This window comes from Amia ocellicauda, chromosome 3, assembly GCF_036373705.1.
Source record: "Amia ocellicauda isolate fAmiCal2 chromosome 3, fAmiCal2.hap1, whole genome shotgun sequence".
In the NCBI taxonomy this organism is placed as follows: Eukaryota; Metazoa; Chordata; class Actinopteri; order Amiiformes; family Amiidae; genus Amia; species Amia ocellicauda.
Genome location: NC_089852.1, coordinates 23,037,755 through 23,061,304, shown reverse-complemented (window position 1 = coordinate 23,061,304; position 23,550 = coordinate 23,037,755). Strand labels below are relative to the sequence as shown.

At 43.5% G+C, this 23,550-nt stretch overlaps 1 protein-coding gene across 1 annotated transcript in view; it reads left to right on the top strand.

Annotated features, from left to right (window-relative positions):
* The window catches only part of lrp2b (low density lipoprotein receptor-related protein 2b), a 58,570-nt gene that overhangs the window by 14,106 nt on the left and 20,914 nt on the right, over positions 1 to 23,550 (top strand). The window contains exons 18-53 of the mRNA XM_066698540.1: positions 420 to 545; positions 2,349 to 2,479; positions 2,765 to 2,902; positions 3,027 to 3,305; positions 3,556 to 3,795; positions 3,909 to 4,028; positions 4,344 to 4,460; positions 4,992 to 5,369; positions 7,045 to 7,293; positions 7,380 to 7,591; positions 8,586 to 8,770; positions 8,981 to 9,209; positions 9,405 to 9,582; positions 9,700 to 9,828; positions 9,936 to 10,102; positions 10,291 to 10,434; positions 10,868 to 10,977; positions 11,482 to 11,659; positions 11,919 to 12,132; positions 12,515 to 12,751; positions 12,958 to 13,149; positions 13,268 to 14,188; positions 14,485 to 14,650; positions 14,912 to 15,070; positions 15,245 to 15,534; positions 15,897 to 16,100; positions 16,404 to 16,646; positions 17,340 to 17,465; positions 17,904 to 18,023; positions 18,582 to 18,713; positions 19,271 to 19,472; positions 19,984 to 20,279; positions 20,790 to 21,306; positions 21,512 to 21,664; positions 21,836 to 22,006; positions 22,765 to 22,988. Coding sequence (XP_066554637.1) covers positions 420 to 545; positions 2,349 to 2,479; positions 2,765 to 2,902; positions 3,027 to 3,305; positions 3,556 to 3,795; positions 3,909 to 4,028; positions 4,344 to 4,460; positions 4,992 to 5,369; positions 7,045 to 7,293; positions 7,380 to 7,591; positions 8,586 to 8,770; positions 8,981 to 9,209; positions 9,405 to 9,582; positions 9,700 to 9,828; positions 9,936 to 10,102; positions 10,291 to 10,434; positions 10,868 to 10,977; positions 11,482 to 11,659; positions 11,919 to 12,132; positions 12,515 to 12,751; positions 12,958 to 13,149; positions 13,268 to 14,188; positions 14,485 to 14,650; positions 14,912 to 15,070; positions 15,245 to 15,534; positions 15,897 to 16,100; positions 16,404 to 16,646; positions 17,340 to 17,465; positions 17,904 to 18,023; positions 18,582 to 18,713; positions 19,271 to 19,472; positions 19,984 to 20,279; positions 20,790 to 21,306; positions 21,512 to 21,664; positions 21,836 to 22,006; positions 22,765 to 22,988 — 7,877 coding nt within the window. The remainder of the gene's footprint in view (positions 1 to 419; positions 546 to 2,348; positions 2,480 to 2,764; positions 2,903 to 3,026; positions 3,306 to 3,555; positions 3,796 to 3,908; positions 4,029 to 4,343; positions 4,461 to 4,991; positions 5,370 to 7,044; positions 7,294 to 7,379; positions 7,592 to 8,585; positions 8,771 to 8,980; positions 9,210 to 9,404; positions 9,583 to 9,699; positions 9,829 to 9,935; positions 10,103 to 10,290; positions 10,435 to 10,867; positions 10,978 to 11,481; positions 11,660 to 11,918; positions 12,133 to 12,514; positions 12,752 to 12,957; positions 13,150 to 13,267; positions 14,189 to 14,484; positions 14,651 to 14,911; positions 15,071 to 15,244; positions 15,535 to 15,896; positions 16,101 to 16,403; positions 16,647 to 17,339; positions 17,466 to 17,903; positions 18,024 to 18,581; positions 18,714 to 19,270; positions 19,473 to 19,983; positions 20,280 to 20,789; positions 21,307 to 21,511; positions 21,665 to 21,835; positions 22,007 to 22,764; positions 22,989 to 23,550) is intronic.

Sequence of the window (23,550 nt, the reverse complement as noted above, 5' to 3'; positions counted from 1 at the left end):
TGGTTTGCACTGTATCTCAGTCCTTAAAAACTTCTATGGAATGATTACTTAGATTTAAACATGGCATTTTCGTTTTCAATCTGAAAGTCTTGTCAAGTGAGATACACTGTATAAAAAACAACATGGCTCTTGAGGATAAGAGCTGCCCACTCCTACCCCACACACTAAACACCAAACATAAATTTAGCACAGGAGTGTAAAGTTCTAGTCCTGAAGAGTTGGACTGTTTTACCAGGGTAGTCCATTCAGTCCTCAGAATTCAGAAACAATATGGAGTTCTCTATCTCCAGTACCTTAATATAACCTAGAGCTGAACTAATGTGTGCTTAAATAGACGTGTTGAATTGCTTTTCAACTCTTCTCAATTGGAGATTTCCATATACCTATGAAACGCCATGTGTCTGTATTGCTCTTCACAGGTTACTGTTTTGGTCTGACTGGAACCGGCCAGCAGCAATCATGAGGGCCTGGTGTAGTGGATCTCATGCACAGTCAATTGTCAACACCACCTTGGGTTGGCCTAATGGGATAGCCATTGACTACACGTATGACAATTACAGTGTTTGTCTATCTATCTAGCCATATATCTGTCCATATCTGTTTTGTCTGTTTCTGCTTGTCTCTCTCAAGTTATCATATTTCCTTTTGTTAACCATCTTGTGTGTGTCCTTCATTTTGTTTTATGTATGTGCACTTTATTACTTTTTCACATCTCCACAAACTAGTATCTTTAAGCCTTTGTACTTTTGTGTTTTCTCAATAACCAATGTTTAAATTAAGTGTTAAATTAATTAATTTGATTAGTTTTTGTACAACCCCAATTCAGAAAAAGTTTGGACAGTATGGAAAATGCTAATAGAAACAAAAGAGGAGTGATTTGTAAATGTACTTTGACTTGTATTTAAACAAAAAACGTATAAAGACAAGGTATTTGATGTTTTACCTAATCAACTGCATAGCTTTTAGAAGGTAAATGTTTATTTTGAAATTGATGCATGCAACACATTCCAAAAAAGTTGGGACAGGGGCAATTTAGGGCTAATAGTGATGTGACAAGTTGAAATAAGAAGGTGATGTGAAACAGGTAAGGCAATCATGTAATCATAGTATATAAGGAGCCTCCAAAAAAGGCCTAGTCCTTCAAGAGCAAGGATGGGTCAAGGCTCGCCAATCTGCCAACAGATGCGTCAGCGAATAATCCAACACTTTGAGAATGACATTCCCCAAAGACAAATCAATAGGATCTTGGGCAATCCACCTTCTACAGTGCACAATATAATTAAAAGATTCAAGGAATCCGGTCAAATCTCAGTGCGTAAAGGGCAAGGCCGAAACCACTTCTGAATGCGCATGATCTCCGATCCCTCAGACGTCACTGTCTTAAAAACCGTCATGAGTCTGTAATGAATATCCTGACATGGGCTCGGGAATACTTTGGTAAACCTTTGTCAGTCAACACCATTCGCTGCATCCACATATGCAAGTTAAGGCTATACTATGCAAAGCAGAAGCCATACATCAACTCTGTCCAGAAGCGCCACCGATTTCTCTGGGCTCGGTCTCATCTGAGATGGACAGTAGCACAGTGGAATCGTGTTTTGTGGTCCGACGAGTCAACATTTCAAATTGTTTTTGGAAAAAACAGCCATCGTGTTCTCCGGGCCAAAGAGGAAAAGGACCATCAAGACTGTTATCAGCGTCAGGTCCAAAAGCCATCATCTGGAACGGAATGGGGGTGTGTCGGTGTCCATGGCATGGGTAACTTGCACATCTGTGAGGGCACCATTAATTCAGAAAGATATGTACACTTTTTGGATGAATGGATGAATGGGGGAAATTCCGTTTGCTAAACTTAACTAACTGGTGTCTTCAGTGCCCAAATGCTTAACAAGTGTTATTAAAAGAAAAGGTGATGTTACACAGTGATAAACAGTCAACTGTCCCAACTTTTTTTAAGTCATCAGATTTTAAATGTATTTTCAAAAATAAATTAAATTCACGAAGTAAAACTTCAAGTAATGTGTTAAAAATGTGTTTTCAATATAGTACAGGGTGAGTTGAATTTTCAAATGACTCTTTTGGTTTGTTTTTTTGCATTTTCCATACTGTCCCAACTTTTTCGGAATTGGGGTTGTAAGATTCCCACTTGTGTGCTGCCTTTAGTTGTACAGCTTTATAGAAGTAACATAAAGAGCTAACAACAAGCATCACCATATGTTGCTTCCAATGTTTAAGTATCTTAAACACAGTTTTAAGCTTAGATATATACTTTAGAAATCCCACAAGGGTCTTTATAGAAATTGAATTGTGACTATTTGAAAATGATTTGTGGAAATTTGCATTGAAAGTTTTGACAGGATTTACTGGGTGGATGCTCTGCTGGATAAGATTGAGCACAGTGACCTTAGTGGTTCAGACAGACGCACGTTTTCAAACATCGGGCAGATCACTGATCCCTTCAGCCTGACTATACACTCAGGTGAGCCAACTGGATTCTTTACAGTGCATGTAAATCGAAAAATCTTAAAATGGGCAATCTTCTTGCTATGCATTTCGATCAACATACACCATTGTATAATAAGAAATCATTAGAAACTGTGATCAAGAACGCAGTGGTTTGAAAAAGTGAAGTTGGACATTAAAACAAATGAGGAAACTGAGATGTAAGTAGTGCTGTTCAGTTTTTTTGGTGATGTACCCTTGAGGGTCTCTGAAGGACAGTTTATTAATGGCTTCTGTGTAAAGCCTGTATCTGTGTTTACAGATAATCTCTATGTGTCTGACTGGAGGACTAACTCAGTGTATCGTATGCGGAAGAGGGATGGCGGCCAAATCACACTCATTCGCAGGGGGATCTTGGACATCATGGACGTGAAGGTGTACAGCACTCACATTCAACAGGGTAAGCCAGATAACACAGACTGAAAAGCCCATCCTTCCCAAGCAGGGGAATGTCCCCCCTCAACTCTGTATTTTGGCAAGTTGCATTCCACTGAAACAAGGCTTTATTCACAATCACATCACAGGCATCAACAGCTACTGTAACTCAGACCTCACGCCCAACGGCCGTTGCAGTCACTTCTGCTTCCCGGTGCCGATGGGTCATATGTGTGGCTGTCCTTACGGCATGAAGCTGCAGGACCAGTTCAACTGCGTCCCTGATGGCTCAGATAAACCCCCTAATCAGGGCTGTGGAGATTACTCCTTCTCCTGCGACAAGGGCCGCTGCATCCCCAAATCTTACCGGTGTGATGGGATTGTTGACTGCTTCGACAAGACAGATGAGGCCAACTGTACCGACACCGGTGAGCTCCCAGCATTCTCCTCTGTGCGATGAGGACAATGCTAAGGATTCCTCCTTGCTTTGTTTCTTTATTTTCAAAATAAATCTACAGGATTGCACACTCCTCTGAACCAAACTGACTGCAATGGGGAGATTTGTATTACTGCACTTTTGTAATGCTTGTGTAAGTCGCCCTGGATAAGGGCATCTGACATTAAATAAATACATAAATAAATAATAAGCTATGATTCTTAATTTCCTCTTCACGGCAGGCATGACATGCTCTCCGCAAGCGTTCACCTGTGGGAATCGTCATTGTATCCCCTTGAAATGGCACTGCGACGGCCACGACGACTGCGGGGATGGGACTGACGAAACCAACTGCCCCACCCGGGGGCCGGCAAACTGCAATGACGGCTACTTCACCTGCGACAACAAAAATTGCATTCCCAATGCCTGGCTCTGCGACACTCAGAATGACTGCACAGATGGATCGGACGAGCGCAACTGCAGTGAGTTTTCCCAAGGAGTGAGAAGAGCAAGAGAAGACACTGTAGGCTTTTAATGCAGCTGTTTTACCTGGTGCTGGTCCTGCTGATCCACTGCTGCTCTGCCCCTCTCTCAGATGTCTCAGGCACCTGTCAGCCTGGTCAGTTCCTGTGTCCAGATCATCGCTGTATCTCAGATGTGTATGTCTGTGATGGAGACCTGGACTGCGCTGATGGATCAGATGAGAAGGGCTGTGGTGAGAGACTCTTTCCTATATTCCACCAATTTGCTCTCTCCCTCCCTCCCTCCCTCCCTCTCTCTCCTTGGTTGCTTGATTGTGGTTATTAGTAGCATTAATTAAGTGCTTACGTAAGGAGGTTTTTCTAACATCTTTGTTGAGAGATGTCAGTCATATTCCTATCACTTCCGCAGTGCTGCTGTGGCATTGGGAGTCTGATGATGACCACTAAGTCATTATTAATTAGTAATTAGTGGATTGCTTTTCCATGTCCTGTTTTTGCCTCACCGCATAGTGGCCTATCTGTATGTTTTCTGCATTTTGTCCCAACAGTTTTCACCTGCACCTCAAATCAGTTTGCATGTGTAAGCGGAGTTCAGTGCATCTTAGACACCTACAGGTGTGATGGTGTATTTGACTGCCAGGATCACTCCGATGAAGCCGGATGTCGTAAGTACCAGAGCAGTAGTGGTTGAGAACAGCTAGAGGGCACTGTAATTACTTTTTATCACACCAGTGCCAACCACCAGGTGATGGACACATGGCGCACCCCCTAGTGTTTATTAACTTAGACAAATAACATAATAAGCAATACTGTATTTGGGGTTTCCAGAATTAATTCCTTTGAAGGCAGAAAACAGCATGCCTTCTAACATCTCCATTGCTTTGCAGTTTTCCGCAAACATATACACATGACTCCCAACAGTTTAATTTCCCTATTTGTTCAGTTTCAACTATTGTTAAATATACATTCATGTTATGAATCAAGTATTGTTGCAAACACTACACCCTCCTTGAAATGGGCACAAACTGGTCATTATTTCTTTTCCAGAATGTATCTGGTTTTGTTAGCATCAGCTATGTGTAACAATAATCAGCCATCTGTCATGAGATATGTGCCCTTAACTCTAATGGTACCAGCCTGTATTTGTGAACCTGTGAAGTGCAGTTGACTAACCACAGTGCCTGCTGTCGTTGAAGCCACTCGTCCCCCGGGCATGTGCCATGAACATGAGTTTCAGTGCCAGGGAGATGGCATGTGCCTGCCAGAGAGCTGGGAGTGCGACGGCCACCTGGACTGCCAGGACGGCTCCGATGAGCACAACGGGTGCCAGCCACGTACCTGCAAGCCCACCTTTTTCCATTGTGACAACGGCAAATGTATAAACCAGTGGTGGGTGTGCGACGGTAGTAACGACTGCCGTGACATGACCGATGAGAAAGACTGCCCCACCCCTCCCTTCACATGCCCAGCTGGCCAGTGGCTGTGCCCAACTGACCAGGTTTGCATCGCCCTGGACAAGCTCTGTGACGGCCAGAGAGACTGCCCCAATGGAGCCGACGAGTCACCCAACTGCAGTAAGCGTGTGCTGTATCCCAGGTTCCTATGTACATTGAGGGAAAAAAGTATTTGATCCCCTGCTGATTTTGTACGTTTGCCCACTGACAAAAAAATGATCAGTCTATAATTTTAATGGTAGGTGTATTTTAACAGTGAGAGACAGAATAACAACAAAAAAATACAGAAAAACGCATTTCAAAAAAGTTATACATTGATTTGCATGTTAATGAGTGAAATAAGTATTTGACCCCTTCGAGTTAGTACTTGGTGGCAAAACCCTTGTTGGCAATCACAGAGGTCAGACGTTCCTTGTAGATGGCCACCAGGTTCGCACACATCTCAGGATGGATTTTGTCCCACTCCTCTTTGCAGATCCTCTCCAAGTCATTAAGGTTTCGAGGCTGACGTTTGGCAACTCGAACTTTCAGCTCCCTCCACAGATTTTCTATGGGATTAAGGTCTGTAGACTGGCTGGCCACTCCAGGACCTTAATGTGCTTCTTCTTGAGCCACTCCTTTGTTGCCTTTGCTGTGTGTTTTGGGTCATTGTCATGCTGGAATACCCATCCACGACCCATTTTCAATGCCTTAGCTGAGGGAAGGAGGTTCTCACCCAAGATTTGACGGTACATGGCCCCGTCCCTCGTCCCTTTGATGCGGTGCAGTTGTCCTGTCCCCTTAGCAGAAAAACACCCCCAAAGCATAATGTTTCCACCTCCATGTTTGACGGTGGGGATGGTGTTCTTGGGGTCATTCCTCCTCCTCCAAACACAGCGAGTTGAGTTGATGCCAAAGAGCTCGATTTTGGTCTCATCTGACCACAACACTTTCACCCAGTTCTCCTCTGAATCATTCAGATGTTCATTGGCAAACTTCAGACGGGCCTGTACATGTGCTTTCTTGAGCAGGGGGACCGTGCGGGCGCTGCAGGATTTCAGTCCTTCATGGCGTAGTGTGTTACCAATTGTTTTCTTGGTGACTATGGTCCCAGCTGTCTTGAGATCATTAATAAGATTCTCCTGTGTAGTTCTGGGATGATTCCTCACCGTTCTCATGATCATTGTAACTCCACGAGGTGAGATCTTGCATGGAGCCCCAGACCGAGGGAGACTGACAGTTATTTAAGAGAGTGCTCCTAATCTCAGCTCCTTACCTGTATAAAAGACACCTGGGAGCCAGAAATCTTGCTGATTGATAGGGGATCAAATACTTATTTCACTCATTAACATGCAAATCAATTTATAACTTTTTTGAAATGCGTTTTTCTGGATTTTTTGTTGTTATTCTGTCTCTCATTGTTAAAATACACCTACCGTTAAAATTATAGACTGATAATTTATTTGTCAGTGGGCAAACGTACAAAATCAGCAGGGGATCAAATACTTTTTCCCCCACTGTATGAGCCTAGATAGTCACAGCCTTGGTTTTATATGGGAAGACCAAGGTTGAGTGAAAAGCATGCTATTCCAGTAGTCTTAAAATGTGGATAACTGGTAAAGTATATGTAAAATAATGTTTTATACTATTTCTTAAAAAACACATATTAATGTTTTAAGTCACCTAGAGACTAAATCCTGGAGAATTCTAATTTAAAGGTCCTGATGGGCACATTACAGTAAAGTAAAATAAATGTTCTACTGTAATCTCCCATTGGGGGGAATGTTTTATTAATCTAGCCATCTGTGTCTGTCAGATGAGGATGACTGTGCAGTTGAGAATGGAGGTTGCACTGATGGTTGTGTACAGGGTCCTTTCGGAGCCCAATGCACCTGCAGTCCTGGCTTCCAGCTCATGAATGACTCAAAGACATGTGAGGACATCAACGAGTGCCAGATTCCAGGCACCTGTAGCCAGATCTGCTTCAATGAGCGTGGCTCCTTCCGCTGCTACTGTGAGGATGGGTACACCTTGGAGCCCAATGGCAGAGTCTGCAAGGCCACAGGTACAGCTTCTGACCCTGGCATGTTTAAGTATATGGCATAATCCTACTGACCACACACTGGTTTTCTCAATAAACTTTCCTTCCAGATCCTAGGGATGCTTTTCTCTTGGTGACCAGACGGAGCCAGATAATTTCGGACAACATCAGTGCCCAGCCCAACATCATTGAGCCGGTCATCCGAAGTGGGGCAAACATTGTGGCAGTGGACTTCGACCGAGTGACCAACAGAATCTACTGGGCTGACTCGTCGCAGATGAAAATCTGGAGCGCTCTGCGGAACGGCACTGACATCAAAGAGGTAATTAATGCCAGCGATGTCTAGAACATAAACGCAGTCCAGAAGCTGAACTGCCACTCCAGCACAGGAAGTCATATTGGGCCATGTTAATAAAACATTTTACACCATGCTAAATGTACCCCATGTCATTTCAGAATGAAATGTGAAGTCACAAAAGCAAAATGAGATCAAATGTGATGGGCTGTCTGTATAATGTGCCACGGGGCACGGGTACAGGGGACCCAGTTGTGGTGCATGGTAGAGGTGATCAGACAGGTGTGGGTCGAATACTGGAAGGATAGGGCAAACAAGGGCAAGGCAAAGACGTGGTTGTGGTCAAGGGCAAGGTTTGGCGATCAGGCAAACAGACAATCAGGGGAAGATCAAAGTCATGGTGGGGAAGTCAAACAAGAGGTCAAGGATTCAAGGATCTAACTAGACACTGGGAGACTGTTTAGGATTGTAGTGAACACTGACAAAACTTCACAATGACTGAGACTGAGTGAGGGGTTTATATGTGGAGCAGAGGGAAGCAAGGAACCAAGTTGAGAGGTGCAGGGCGAATGGGAGCAGAGGGTGATAGAACAAGTGCACATGGTGTTCAGGAATGTTGATTGATTGAATGAAGGGAGCTGGGAGAAGTGACCGGTAAGGAAGGGTGATGTTGAACTGGGGATGTGTTGTGAAATGTCACTTTATAACTTTATTGTGCTTCTTTCTACTCAAGTAGTTTACAATCAATTAATTTAGTGACAATAGTGGAAATAAGGATCTGGTACTTACCAAGTCCTATGAATTAACTGATTAAGAGAATAGTAATCATATTAGTCAAGATTAGGATACCAGTACTTCTTCTCAAATTCTTCATTAATGGTTCACCACAGTCAGAACCACAGATCCATATATTTACAGAACTGAATGATGAACAGTTTCAGAGCTTTTCAGTTCCCCAGTGGCCTGTAGGTTTATACAGTAGCTCTAGTTTACCCAGTTGCTTTATTCCCCATCTTGCCAGACCTTTTCCAGTGGAGTCACAGCCCCAGAGAGCATTGCTGTTGACTGGGCAGGCAGGAATCTGTACTGGACAGACTCACTACTGGAGATGATTGAGGTGTCCACTCTAGATGGCCGATATCGCACTGTGCTGCTCAGTGAAAACATCACCAGCCCTCGCGGACTCGTACTGGATGCTAGAAACTTGTAAGTTGTCAAAATTGCTTCAGACAATGTCAGTTTCTGATTCATTGCATCAGGTCTTTTCCCTAGTTATTCAAATGACAGTTGTTAATACAAGTGTTTTGGAATCCTGTTTCCAACCTGTGGTGCTCTAATTTGGGCACCAAGATGATGTAATCTGAAGTAGGCTCAATTTAAACTATCATTTTCACCTTAACAATGTGTCTTTAACAGCACCAGTTATATGTTCTGGACTGACTGGGGCCAGAACCCAAGGATAGAGAGAGCCCATATGGATGGGAGAATGCGTAAAACTATCATCACAGATAAAGTGTACTGGCCAAATGGACTGGCTCTTGACTATGCCACCCAAAAGCTATACTTTGCAGATGCCTATCTGGACTACATTGATTATTGTGACTATGAGGGCAACAACCGGCAACAGGTCTTCGCAAGTGATCTGGTGAGATATTCCTCCTCTGTGCTGAGCTGTTTTCCTTTACTTTAACTAGGTACAAAGAACACAATCTACTTATACCTGAGTAGTCTTTACTTACTTTTTTAACCTTCTGGATGCAGAATATTGAAGGAGAATATTTTACCTTTCAGAGAAACATTAATTAAATAAGCTGTATTCTTCTGTCCTCACTGTGCACAGATCCTACAGCATCCTCACGGCATGACTATATTTGAAGACTATGTGTATTGGACTGAGAGGTACACCAACAAAGTCATCAGGGCTAACAAATGGCATGGGGGCAACCAGAAGGTCATGTTGTCTGATGTCTTGCAGCCTATGGGCATCGTCGTAGACCACCCTGTCAAACAGCCAGAAGGTGAGACTTAACAGTACTGTATCGTCATCAACCGAAGGAGGTTTTAGGAGGGGATGTAAGTAACTTGAATGAAGAGTTAATGACAATTTGCAAACCTTGTCCTTCTCTTCCATTCAGCATGGAACCCCTGTAAGAACAGTGTCTGCAGTCAGCTGTGCCTGCTGTCAGGTCTGAGGCCCAGGTATTACTCCTGTGCCTGCCAATCTGGCTGGCATCTCAGCAGCAATGGCCAGACCTGCGAGAAAGGTACAATATCTAGCGTTGTGTGAGTTAGTTACCAAACAATAACTGCACTCAATCTCCTCAGGTCCTCATTTGTGTATTTCAATGTCTACGTGATCTCACTGTTTCAGATGAAAACCCTTTTCTGATGGTGCTCAGAGACACTGCTATATTCGGAATTTCCCTTGATCCCAGCAACACAAATGACAATGCCATGATCCCTGTGATGGGAATCAGTCAGGGCAGAGACCTGGACTTCGACGATGAGGAACAGTTTGTGTATTGGGTGCAAAACCCTGTAAGTAAGGAGACTTTACATGTTTGCACCAACTACTCTCCTATTAGCACTGCTACTAACACCTATCTAACTGTCTGGGTTGGACAGTCCCAAAATGTCACTTTGCCACCACTGCAAAATTCCTCTGAACTAAGTGTCTTTTTCTTTAGTTATCTCATAATTGCAGGCTGTTTGTATTTGTTTAACAGGGGGCCATCTACAGAGTGATGACTGATGGCAACAATAGGACCCAGTTTGCTCCTGCAGCAGTGAAGGGCACACCTTCTGGTTTGACTTTTGATTGGATAAGTCGTATGATGTATTACACCAACCCTGAAAATAAGGCAATTGAGGTAAAAGAGCAAGATCTGCCTTTATATTTTCTCAGATCCCTTGCATAATGGCTGTTATCTTATTTAGATTATGAGTGATTGTATAGAAGCTGAACTGTGGACCTCTTTGTGATGATCTTTATACAGACTGTTGACTTTGTTACCAAAGTGGAATAAAGTTTTAATAATGTAACATCTGGAGAGTAACCATAAATTCTATAGGTGAATAAAAAATAACACCTAGATGGATCTTTTCTGTGAGGATTTATTCAAAAGGATCAGGAAGAAAAATCTCGTATTTTGAACTGGAATAAGAAATTACAGATTTTGGAAGAATGTGCATTTGGTCCATATACTGAAATGTTCAGTTTATTTCTAAATAGTGTCTCTCTTTCCTACCTAGCTGTAGTGCTAAGTACTTTGAAAGAATATGTTTTTGATATTTGCTCTCTAGGTGATTCGGGTGAATGGAGCTCAGAAATACAGGAGGACTATAGTCACCTACACAGGGAAGCCAGAAGGGGCTGGAGAGCCCATTGGAATCACTCTGGATCCAGCCAGAGGGTAGGGATCATCAAGACTCTGTTGAGTACCTGCTTGAAGGGAGCAACTCTGTCCTGCAGTCTTTGGCCAATGTTACAAAGTTTCCTTGATTTCAGGGTTAGGTTTCAGATTATTCAAGGTCATCCTAGAGAAATGCTGCAAATGAAAAAATAGTAAAATAAACCTTCAGGAGCTTGTGTGTATTGTGCTTTGTCTGGGATTCCCAAATTACAGAGCTGAAAGCATACAAACCAACATAGAATTGAGTAATGTCACAAAAGGTAAAAGTGTACTATACTGTTGCCCTTTCATTATTTCAGTACGTCCTGTCAGTCATGAGGTGATCACTGAAGACCCTGTGTCATATTCACGTTTTCCCTTTTTTTTTTTTGCTTCTAATAATTTAGTTTGATTTCTGTCACACTTGGAAGACATTTTTTTTGTTTTGTTGCAGCAATCCTGCTGTTTGCTTTGCAGCAGGTGGAGGAAATGAGGATTTTGAGGTTGTGGATAATGTTTCTTCAGGAAGCTGTTCTGGACGGACCGAGGGACGGGCAGCAGTGTCTCGGCTAAGGTGGCCAGTGCAGACATGGATGGCAGCAACCTGAAAAACCTGTACACTGACAACCTGGATAGCGTTGAGTTTATCACTGCCGATATCGCAGAGAGCAAACTGTACTGGGGGGTGGCCAGCTCAGGAGTGGTGAGCAGAGTCTTTTAAACCCAGATGACATGTCTTTCAATGAACCTCCAGATATGTTGCATATTTGAATCCAGCTGTAGAACCTGAACCAAGCAGTGTGATTGGTTGAGCATGGTTCCAATGGTCTGGATGTCAAACAGCTGTAGACCTTTTCACATTATAAAGAATGACAAACCCTGCTTCACAGACACACGGTCAAAGGTCCAATGGTACAGTTCAAGACTGATTCCATATAAGTAATTGCCCTCCTCCCCTGCAGATTGAGTGTGGGACCATGGATGGGACAAGCCGGACAACAGTGGTCAGTGGGCTGTCTCACCCCTGGGGGGTTGCAGTTCACAACAATTACCTGTATTACACTGATCTGGACTACGAGGTCATCGAGAGGGTGGACAAGGCCAATGGCGCCAACATGGTTGTGATGAGGAGCAACATGGCTGGAGTGAAGGCTCTCAAGGTCCATTACAGAGACAGTGAGTACAAAGAATGTGACTCACTTTCCATCCTAGCCAGGCTTTATGACACACAGGCCCTGGAGCACACTGCTTCTGATGAAGCAGAACATTTACTTCATATTTCATATGGAAATCCACACACTTGTCCATGTAAATGTCTGGAGAAGGTGACAGGTGTGAAGTATCCAAAACCTGCTGTACGCTTTTAAGAGCAGCTCATAAAATCTGAAATAGGTCAGAAGAAAAAAAAGCATGGTGAAGCAAGGTGAAGCTTGGAACAGAAAAAACATCCCTACTTTTGAGGCTTGCAGGCAATGACCAATTGATAATTCATCTGTACTCCTGGTTCATTAAATGTTTTCTCTGACTGATCTCTTTCTGGTGTTGTATTTCTTGTCAGAATCAGCTGGAACTAGCAACGCCTGCAGCACCAACAATGGAGGGTGCTCACACCTCTGCTTGCCCAAGCCCAACATGCAGAAGACATGTGCCTGTACCACCGGGTTTGTGCCTTCGCAAGATGGCACTAACTGTGTGCAGTACGAGTCCTTCGCTGTGGTGTCAACACTCACAGAAATCCAAGGCTTCCATATAAACAGCTCAGACCATTCTGAGGCCATGGCACCCATCGTAAGGTGTAAGGTTCAATCCTCAATTAAGTAATGGAGGCATTTACAGGGAAAGAAGTGATAAAATATAGTAGAACATATAGTTATCAGAGCATATTTCAATGGCCAGAAAGTAATTAATTTAGTTTCATGCAGAGAGAGGTATATTTGTGAATCACATGTATTTCTTGATATTGTCGATTTACACAGTAATTGCTCTCTTATCTTCTTACAGCTGCAAACTCTGCTGTTAACAAGACAGATGTGCACGTGCCAACTGGGTTTATCTACTGGGTAGACAACAGCATATATAGCTCTACCAAGGGAATTTACAGGATCAAAACAGATGGATCATGGTACTCACGCGTGGTTGGCGATGGCATTGGGAAAAATGGGATACTGGGAATTGCAGTCGACTGGGTTGCAGGTCAGGGAGAAACTTTATAGTATGTGCCTCACATTCTGAGATGCAACTTATTCAATCAGTATGGAAACCAGTTGATTCTGACTGGTTGATTCCATTGCTTTTTTCCATTCTTCTGCAGGAAACCTTTACTTCACCAATGCCTTTGAGAGTCAGAACTACATCGAGGTTCTCCGCCTGAACACCACATACCGCATGGTCCTGCTGAAGAGTAGTGTGGACAGGCCGCAGGATGTCGCTGTTAGCCCCCGTCAGCGATACATCTTCTGGGCGGATAGTGGCCAAATGCCCAAAATTGAACGGGCCTTGATGAATGGCAAGAACCGGACAGTCCTGGTTTCGCAAACCCTGTCCAAGCCCCGGGGACTGACTGTGGACTACACCAATGACTTCCTATACTGGACTGACTATGCCTTGGACATGATCTCCTGTGTGAAATATGACGGCACCCAGCATCAAATTGTGCGCTACGGCAGTCGCTATCCTGCTCCTTACAGCATTTCCATCTTTGGCAACTACATGATCTGGGTGGATCGCAACCTCAGAAAAGTTTTACAGGCCAACAAGAGTCCAGGCAACACTGATGCACCAGAAGTGATACGGGACAGCATCAGTGACTTGACGGACGTGACGGTGTTTGACGCCCATGTCCAGCCTCTCGCGGCTAATATGGTGGCCTTCAACCCTTGCTTGGAGGACAATGGGCGGTGCCAGCAGTTGTGTTTCGCCATGCCTGAGGCACAGCAGCCACAGTGTGGGTGTGCCCATGGCAGCCTCCTTAGTAATGGCGTCTCCTGTGGTTATGGCATGGATGAGTTCCTTGTCTACACCACCGAGTATTCCTTGAACAGTGCCCGTCTGGACACAAGCGACCACACTCTGCCCTTCAAACCTCTTTCCCTAGGCTACAACGTGAAGGTGGTGGAGTTTGACTTCCAGGACAAGCGGATCTACTTTGCACAGAGCATCAGGTTGCACTACAGCAGGATTGGCTATATCACCACCACATCTGCATCCAACAACCCCGTCTACATAGCTACAGGTAAGACCTTTTTTTTTTTTTGCTTTCACATTGCCCCTGCCCAAACTTACGCTTATGCCCAAAGTTCAATACTTTCGATAAGATTTAGGGCTTAACTTATTGTTATTTATCATTTAAAGTCCCTAAGAGCCCTAGAAAATAATGTTTAGTTTCAAACAATAAGCAAATGATTGGCCCAATTAAGTCATTCCGGGCTCATTTGGAATTAAAACCAGAAGACCCTGTGGCTCTACAGGTCCAGGAATTTAATATGTTAGAGGAATAGATGTAAAATCCTCTTCTCACTATTACCATAGACTTGGATGACCCAGAAGGGCTGGCATACGACTGGCTTCACAAGCGGCTGTACTTCAGCGACTACTACAACAAGAGTATCCAAGCCATGGGACTCGATGGCCAGAATCGCTCTTACATTGCCCATGTGCCTCAACCCCGTTCCCTCACGTTGGACCCATGTTATGGGTAGGCCCAACTTTAACCTTGCAAACCAGATGGTCTTTTCCACAGAGAGCCACCAGTTCAAGTAGATGACGTCTCAAGTGGTAGAAAGATATTTTACACCTTGTAGCTTATACATAGATGATGGTCATTGGTTTAGGAGCAAGACTATACTTTTCCTTGGCTCAACACTATAATAACTTTGAATCTGTATACTTAACTTCGTCAATTTACAGGTCATACTGATGCCTTTTCTTCTGCTGCTCTTAACTCTCAATTGTGTAGATACATGTACTGGACTGACTGGGAGTCTCCAGCCAAAATTGAGCGTGCCACTATGGCTGGGGGGTTCAGGGTGCCCATCATCAACAGCAGCTTGGTGCAGCCTACTGGACTCTCGCTGGATTATGAGGAAAGGCTGCTGTACTGGGTCGACGCTTACCTGTACGTATGGAACTCTGTAGAAAGATGGCGTGGAAAAGAAGGCAGTTAAAGGACAGCCTTATTTTGAAAGAGTGGCCAGTAAACAGTAATAACTGTTTAAAGAGAAAAAGTTAGATTTGTTTTAACAGCGCTGTTGCCCACACTTTCTCATGTGCAGTGCTCTGTGTTTTGTAGGGGAAAGATTGAACGGTCCTCTCTGACAGGGGACAACAGGGAAGTGATTGTGAGCAATTTGGAGAAACCCTACGCCATGTCGCTGTACCAGCAGCACATCTTCTGGACAGACTGGAACACCCGCAGCATCTACAGGGCCAACAAGGACGATGGGTCAGAGGTGACCGTGATGCACCAGGAGCTTCAGTACCAGCCCAACGATATCCGGGTGGTAACCCCTGCCAAACAGGAGAACTGCTCCAGTTCCTGTCAGCAGTTCAATGGTGGCTGCAGCCACATTTGTGTGCCAGGTAATTAGGGGGACAGTGGTTCATTGCTCTAAAGTACAAAAGGTCTTCATTTCAGTGTCCAGGTTGGGCCCCTGTAGTGTAGATCTGTGGTTCAAAAATTGGTCATTGACAGATTATCAGCACATTATTAAGCAAATGTCTCAAGGCTGGTGTTGGTGCAGACCTGGCCAAAGTTATTTTTGCTTGTTGTTCAAGTCCAACCAAGTGAATTAGTGGTTAACAATGGGTGAATCTCTACAGGCAATTATAAATATTTAAATCAATTTTGTAATATTTCCTTTTGTTTTTTAGAAAGGGCAGTACATTGACTATGCTTTAGGAATTTTGATGTCTAATGCCTGTCTTTGATCGCTTGCCCACAGGACCTTCAGGTCCTGAGTGCCAGTGCCCCTCGCAGGGCAGGTGGTATCTGACAAACAATGGCAAGGACTGCATCAAGGACCAGGGAAATCGGTGCAGCCAGAACCAGTTCACCTGTCTCAACGGGCAGTGCATCTCTGATCAGTGGAAGTGTGATGGGTTTAAAGACTGCACTGACAACTCTGAGGAGCTGGAGAGAGTTTGTGGTAAGATAAGAGGATCTGCAATTACTCAACTGGTGAAAAGATCGTTTGAGAGTTTGGTCCCTATAGTCCAAAGATCACAGATTTAAATAATTAGCAGTAACTGAATGAGACTGGAATTACCCCAGTGGCAATGTATGGTTAGCTCAGTTTCAATGAGTTTGAGGAACATTGTAGTCTTTGGAAGGTAATAAAGATATCTGCAAGTAGTCCACTGGCATAGCAAAATTGAATAGTTGAAATTGATATATGCAAAGTAGCTCAAAAGAAGGATTGGGCCAAAGACCTTCTGTCCTGCTTCTGCAGCTTTCCACAGCTGTTTGCCTACGGATTTCACCTGCAATAATGGCCGCTGTGTGCCCTTCTACTACGTGTGTGACTACACCAATGACTGCGGAGACAACAGCGACGAACACAACTGTCCATTCCCCACCTGCAACCCCGCCACGGAGTTCGCCTGCGACAACGGCCGCTGCATTGACTCTCACTTTGTCTGTGATGGATTCAATAACTGCCGCGACAACAACACTTCCGATGAAAAGAACTGCCGTAAGTGACTGCATCAAGAACACAGTTTAGCACAACTGGCTACAAGATAATCCAAGGTCATTTTAGTAGATCTTTGGTTTAACCAACTGATCCCAATTGTTCATTGTTTCTCAAAGGATATTAAATAATCACCTTCAGCATCATAGTTGGGTAGTTTGTACCAGACCCTCATAACTATTTGTGAAAATTGGTACCTCTTATTTTCAGCCTTAAACACTCCCAATCTTAATTTCCACTTGTGATCCCCAGTTGTTTCTTCATTAGTCCTTTGGCTTGAGTTTTTTTGATTGATTTAAACCTTAAAACCAGGCTTTAATCTCCTCTTTTGAATACTTTAGAGTGTCAACAGCTTTCTTGTAACCTATTTATGACCTTTCTTTGATAACAGGAGTTACTCTACTGCTTTGCTCATCTCCAAACTTTTTCCAAGGATACTGTGTCCCTTTTATGACATGGTGGGCAAATTGGAGCACAGTGGCCTGAGTGAGGTCTAATTGGTGCATTGCATTATTTTTAGCTGGGAAATTTAATTTATTTAAAGTGTGTGCAATTGTGGTTAGATCTGTGTTAAAATAAGAATACTGCCCTTCTTACAATCGTATGATACACTTTCCTGCCAGCATTCTCACAATGACATGTTGTGCCTACATCACCTGAGGAAGTCTGTGCTTGATTCTTCCTTTTTGTCTTCAGCGGACAGGACCTGCTCCCCAGGCACCTTCAAGTGTGAGACCACCAACATCTGTGTCTACTCCAGTAATCTGTGCGATGGTTTCAACAACTGTGGAGACAACAGTGACGAAAGCCCGATCTTTTGCAGTAAGTGCCACACTTCATAACACCACTCCACCAGGTTCATATATGCCATTAGTAAAAACAGAAGCCTTCTAAAACCCACAGTAACATGAAGGAAAGCAAAGTAAAAGCATCACAAAACATAGAGGGACATAGTAATCCATGATACAAACTATGGAAGAACGTGACAAAACATACATACATAGTAAATACATGGAAAAACTAAATTATTGTGCACATTTTCTGTGGCAAACATTGATAAGGGTACCATCCATGATACTACCTTGCATGTGTGCTTTTATCAGCTAAACAAGCTCTTTGATGCTGTTTGATGTGGCCCATTTCATGTTTACGAATGCTATCAGGAGAATGTGTAGCATTTTGCTTGTCTGAATCTCCTGTAATACAATAAAATGCAATTTAATAGTTTTACTTTACTGATTTGATTATTGAACTCTCCAGTGCACCGAACATGCGGGCCAAATGAGTTCAAGTGTGGGTCAGGGAACTGTATCCCATCATACTGGGTGTGTGATGACTCCATGGATTGCTCAGATGGATCCGATGAGCCTCCTTCGTGCGGTAAGCATAGGGCAGGAACAGCATGTGGGAATGGGATGGGAATGAGATTTGGCCTTCACATAGGTCCCCATTACCTCTTCATTCATCACATGCTTTGTGGCATAGCTCAGTCAACTAAAGTGAAACAGTAGCGTTCATTATTTTACTTTACTTTTACAGATTTTTGTAGCCATTGTGGTGTGTGTGTTTGTAGACAACCACTTAGGAAGATCTTGTTTGTTTTCTGAAATTGGTCATGGATGAAAGTATTTGCAATATGTTGTGCTTTTATATATATTTTAAATATCATGTTATTAAAATGTCAGGTGGCCCAAATAACTTGTTTTGCTGCCCTGATGTTTTCATTCAGTGGTGCTCAACAAGGGTCTTCCAGTGGAATATACTCTTGGGCTCAGCCACTACTCAGTAGCTACTACCTGGAGAATATATAGCTGACCAGCAGATATTATATCCTATGTGGCATGACAATGAAAGGCCTCCACTTGGAAAACAACTGCAAGTAAAACAATCCAACAAGCTTTTTAACAAAATCACCCTGTTGTATATGTCACCCTCAAGAGGATAATGTAAAGACGTGTAACTCGCAACAGTTCACCTGTGTGAACGGACGCTGCATCCCCACCTCTCTGGTCTGCGACGGCAATAACGATTGTGGGGATATGAGCGATGAGGCCCCTGAGCTCCAGTGTGGTAAGGGATATATATATATATATATATATATATATATATATATATATATATATATATATATATATATATATATATATGTATATATACGCAAATAGAATAATCTATTTAAATTTCTCATGTTGGGGAAGAACTGGTGGTGTTCTGTTTGAAATTACTGGTGCAGAAATTGAATGAGAGAATGAATGAGAACAGATTAGAGAGGATGTGTGTGTTAATATAATCTGAAGCATTTTTAAGCAATTCCCAAACAGGATCTATAAAAACAGGAAGAGAAGGCCTTTTAGACTCAATTCAGTGCAAAAACCTGCAGAGACTTCCCCTCCAAATATGAAATTTTGACATGCAGGCACAATTTTCAGTGATGTTATTATGACAACTAATTTGGAGTGATTGCTTTCATTTCATTGCTTAAAATCGGCATCGGCCATGACCCAAGCCAGTGTAAACTTGTATGACTGTATCCGTAAAGACTGAGCTAGAATTTATTTGTGGAGCAAAGTTCAACTCCTGGATTTTGGAAAGTGTGGCCTGTCAAAATGTCTTCATTGTGTCGCCAGATTCCAGGACATGTAGCCCTGATGACTTTGCCTGCCCCCCACCCTTGTACTCGGGCCCCCGGTGTATCCCCCAGGCCTGGGTGTGCGATGGGGACAAGGACTGTGCCAATGCGGCCGACGAGCTTCACAACTGCCCCAACCGCACCTGCCACATGAACGAGTTCACCTGTGCCAACGGACTGTGTATCCTGCTGGTCTTTCAGTATGTGGCCTCTTTTACAGCTGTGATTTACAATATACTTACCCACCATTACACATAGCCTTTGAAAGGGAATGACAAGTTTTAAAATATGTTGTGCTGCATATATCATATTCCCCGTTTGACTTCCAGTGTACAGAAGAGCTTCCCTGTTGATTGAATTTCTGTCATTTGTGAGGTCAGCCATGGCAATACTTAATATGGAGCTATTTCTGATAGTGAAGTGTTATTGAGCCTCCATTCGGTGTAGAACCTGAACACAGCTCACAGAATTATAACGTATCTGCTCATAACCAAGAAAAGCCAGTGATGTGAGCCACATGATTTTTGTTCAGTATTTTCTAGCTATCACTGTTCACAATGGCAATTACAGCTTAGGATGAATTCAGTATGAGGTGCAGTTGTACTGCAGTAAAGATATCACCAATTGGTAGGGAAAACTGCTCCTCTGCTCCTACACTTCCTTTACAATGGCCTGATTGACATAAGATCTGTGTGTGTGTTCTTGCTCCAGCTGTGACAGAGTGAATGACTGTGGAGACAGCAGCGATGAAAGAGGATGCTCCTACCCATCATGCACCAACCAGCAGTTCACCTGCCAGAACGGGGCCTGTATCCCCAACATGTATGTCTGTGATGGGGAAGCCGACTGCTTGGATCACTCTGATGAGCTGGACAGCCTGTGCCACACTACCCAGCCCACCTGTGCCCCAGGGCAGTTCCAGTGTAACTCCGGGGAGTGCATTAACATCCACATGGTTTGCAACAGGCAGAAAGACTGTCCTGATGGCAGTGATGAGAAAGCCTGTGGTAAGGAAAGAGAGAGAGGCTTGCAGTGTGTTTAAAAATACATCAGTTAATTAGTACAAATGTCTGCACTGCTGAACTAATTTCATACCAGCTCAAGTGTGTTAATCACTATTTGTAGGTGCTGAACGATTTCAGTTTGGGAGCAGCAGTCGGTGTTAAAAGAAACATCAGTCCAAGACTTTGTCTTATATGTAGCCCGGGATCACTAATATGACTGCAGTCTTGAACAAATAATCTTCTGTTCTTTAAAAATATACTGCTGAATATATCATGAGGAATTTAATGTTGCTGAATGTGTCCATAGCATCTTTATCAGGACCTGTATGATGCTAGAAGTCACAGATGTGTTTGTGTCTGCTTTATGTTGGCTTGGTGCTTTATTTTAGTTGGAAAATCTCTATGGTAGTACTGATCATTATAATATGCCAGGTCCCTCTATATATACAGACATACAGTATGTATAATGGATAATGCAGTAAACTAACCAGCTCCATGCTCTCTCCAACAAAGGGATTAATGAATGCCAGAACCCAGTGATCAGCCAGTGTGCCCAGAACTGCACTGACACCCTGACCGGCTACTACTGTTCCTGCATGCCTGGGTACCGACTGATGCCTGACGGCAAAGCCTGTGAGGACGTGGACGAGTGCACAGAGACCCCACAAGTGTGCAGCCAGATCTGCGAGAACAGCGTGGGCTCCTATTACTGCAAGTGTGCCAGCGGTTACATCCGCGAGCCAGACCAGCGCACCTGCAGGCAGAACAGCGGCATCCAGCCCTACCTACTCTACAGCAACCGCTACTACCTGCGCAACCTCACCACCGACGGGCACTCACTGACTGTGGTGCTGCAGGGTCTGTCAAACGTGGTGGCCCTGGACTTCGACCACTATGAACAGCGGCTATACTGGATTGACTATGACCGAGGCCTCATCGAGCGCATGTTCTTCAATGGCACGGGCAGGGAGACAGTGATGGAGCATGACGTGCCCAAAGGAGAGGGGCTGGCTATCGACTGGGTGGGCAGGTAAAGAAGGGAAACTGTTGTGCTTGTGGGCGAATTCCTTTTTGGAATTTGTGTTTCAGAAACGCAGAAATTACCACAATGAAGACGTCCTTTAAGGCACTGAAAGTACACACTTTTTGATTTTGTCACACTATCAATTTGTTTTGGTTCACATATGGAAAATGTCCTATTGAACCCAGTGCTCCCTGACCACTTATGTCTGCAGGAAAATGTACTGGTTGGATGCCAGCCTTGATGCCCTGCATGTATCTGAGCTCGATGGACGGTTCCGGAAGAGACTCTTGACTGGCTGTATAGCACCCAACAACACCTACTGCTTCGAGAACCCTCGAGCGGTGGCAGTAAACCCAAAGCTGGGGTGAGAGGATTGAATGAGGATGTTTTTATTTACATTGCACATTTTCTACTATGCATTCCTAATTCACAATCAAAATGTTTGTGTCTGATCTTGGAATTATTGGATTGCTTTATGTCAAAGGCACTGTTCTACTCTTCTAATTTTTTTCTCATTCCACTTTTCCCCCAATAGGTGGCTCTACTGGACAGATTGGGGTGTAAAGGCTTATATTGGCAGAGTGGGTATGAATGGCCAAAAAGCCTCTGCCATCATAACCACCAAGCTTGAGTGGCCGAATGCTCTGACCATAGACTACACCAGTGACAAGATCTTCTTTGCAGACGCCCATCTCAACTACCTGGAGTAAGTCAGCTTTTTTTACATTGATATAATTTCGAAAACATTTGCCTGAGTTTCTCTAAAGCAGGAAAAGTGGATCAAATCCTGCTCTTGAGAATAAAAGAAAAAGGAAAAATGCTTTGAAAGTCATCCTTTGAATCTGGATCTGAATTTATTCAGTAGATGCCTTTATTCAGTATACAGCTATTGAGCCCTCCTTTCAGATCTTAGGGATATCAAAGAAATTGGGAACTAAAGGGAAAAGGAATATTCAAATGAATACTCTTTTCTTAGTGCATGTGTTGGGGGGGTGGGGGGTTGTGTGTGTATGCATATTGCAGATTCATTTATTATACATCCATTTGGGAAACAATGTCATGCAACTACATGTAAACTACCAACTGTGTAAATGTGAAAAGTATGTAAAACATCTTCTGTAACAACCAAATTACATAATAAGAAAATTCAAAAATTATTTCCCCCCTCCTGTGAAATTCAATGTATATAATAACAGAAGGAAACTCTTCATAAGTTCACAGTGTCGTTCTGCTGTAAATATACAAGAAGCTTCCCAAGTTTGATCATCAACTGTAAAGTTTTAGATTTCCATCTGAAAATCAATTTAACAAATCCTGCACAAAAAGAAGAAAGGTGGCTGTGTTAACAGTTGCCGCTGTTGTCATTTTTGTAATTGCTTTGCAAGTGGAAGTCACATAATGTTTAGGCCTGATCCTGGCAAGACAATGGGATGTATTCTTTATGTTCCCTCTGTTCCCCCCAAGGTTTGCTGATAAGGATGGACAGAACCGGCATATGACCATTGCGGGCACTCTTCCCCACCCTTTCGCCATCTCACTGTTCGAGGATACCGTGTACTGGACTGACTGGAACACACACACAGTGGAGAAGGCCCATAAATTCACTGGGGAAGGGAGGGTAACCATGGTTAACAACACTCACCGGCCTCATGACATCCACGTCTACCACCCCTACAGGCAGCCACGCAGTACGTGTCCCTCTCTCCGGCTGGGGGCTGGATACTGTCCTCCAGGCCTTTCCTCCTTTCTGTTCTGTTCCATCACGAGTTTCTGTAAAGTTTTTAATTGGGCTCAAAGGGTTTTTGATCAAGATGAGACCTCACACCTGTACAAAATTTAAATCAGTCTAACTCTCCATTCCTGATCGTTTTTACCTTTGAAGGTAAAGGATGGGAAGGTACTGAAAGGATGGCGACTGCTTGGAATGAGCAGACTGGATTTTAATTGTTAGAGCTGTGATTGGAAGGTCCAACCTATGTAATGTCCCTGAATAGCATTACCAAATGTATTTGCACACTGAAGTCTGCTGCTGAAAACCTGATCTCATCAGATGTCAAAAGACTAGGCAGCACTTGAGAATATTATTAGCTTTACCATCCAGGCAATTATTTTGAAGTCCCATGTGTTCAGTGTTTCATAGCCACCTTTTGTTAAAGGTCATTATTATTATTTTAGCCCCAAATTGAGCTAAATGCCAAAGTTCTGTGTTTTCTTGCAATGCTGCCAACGTTTCTTCATTTACCTTGGTTT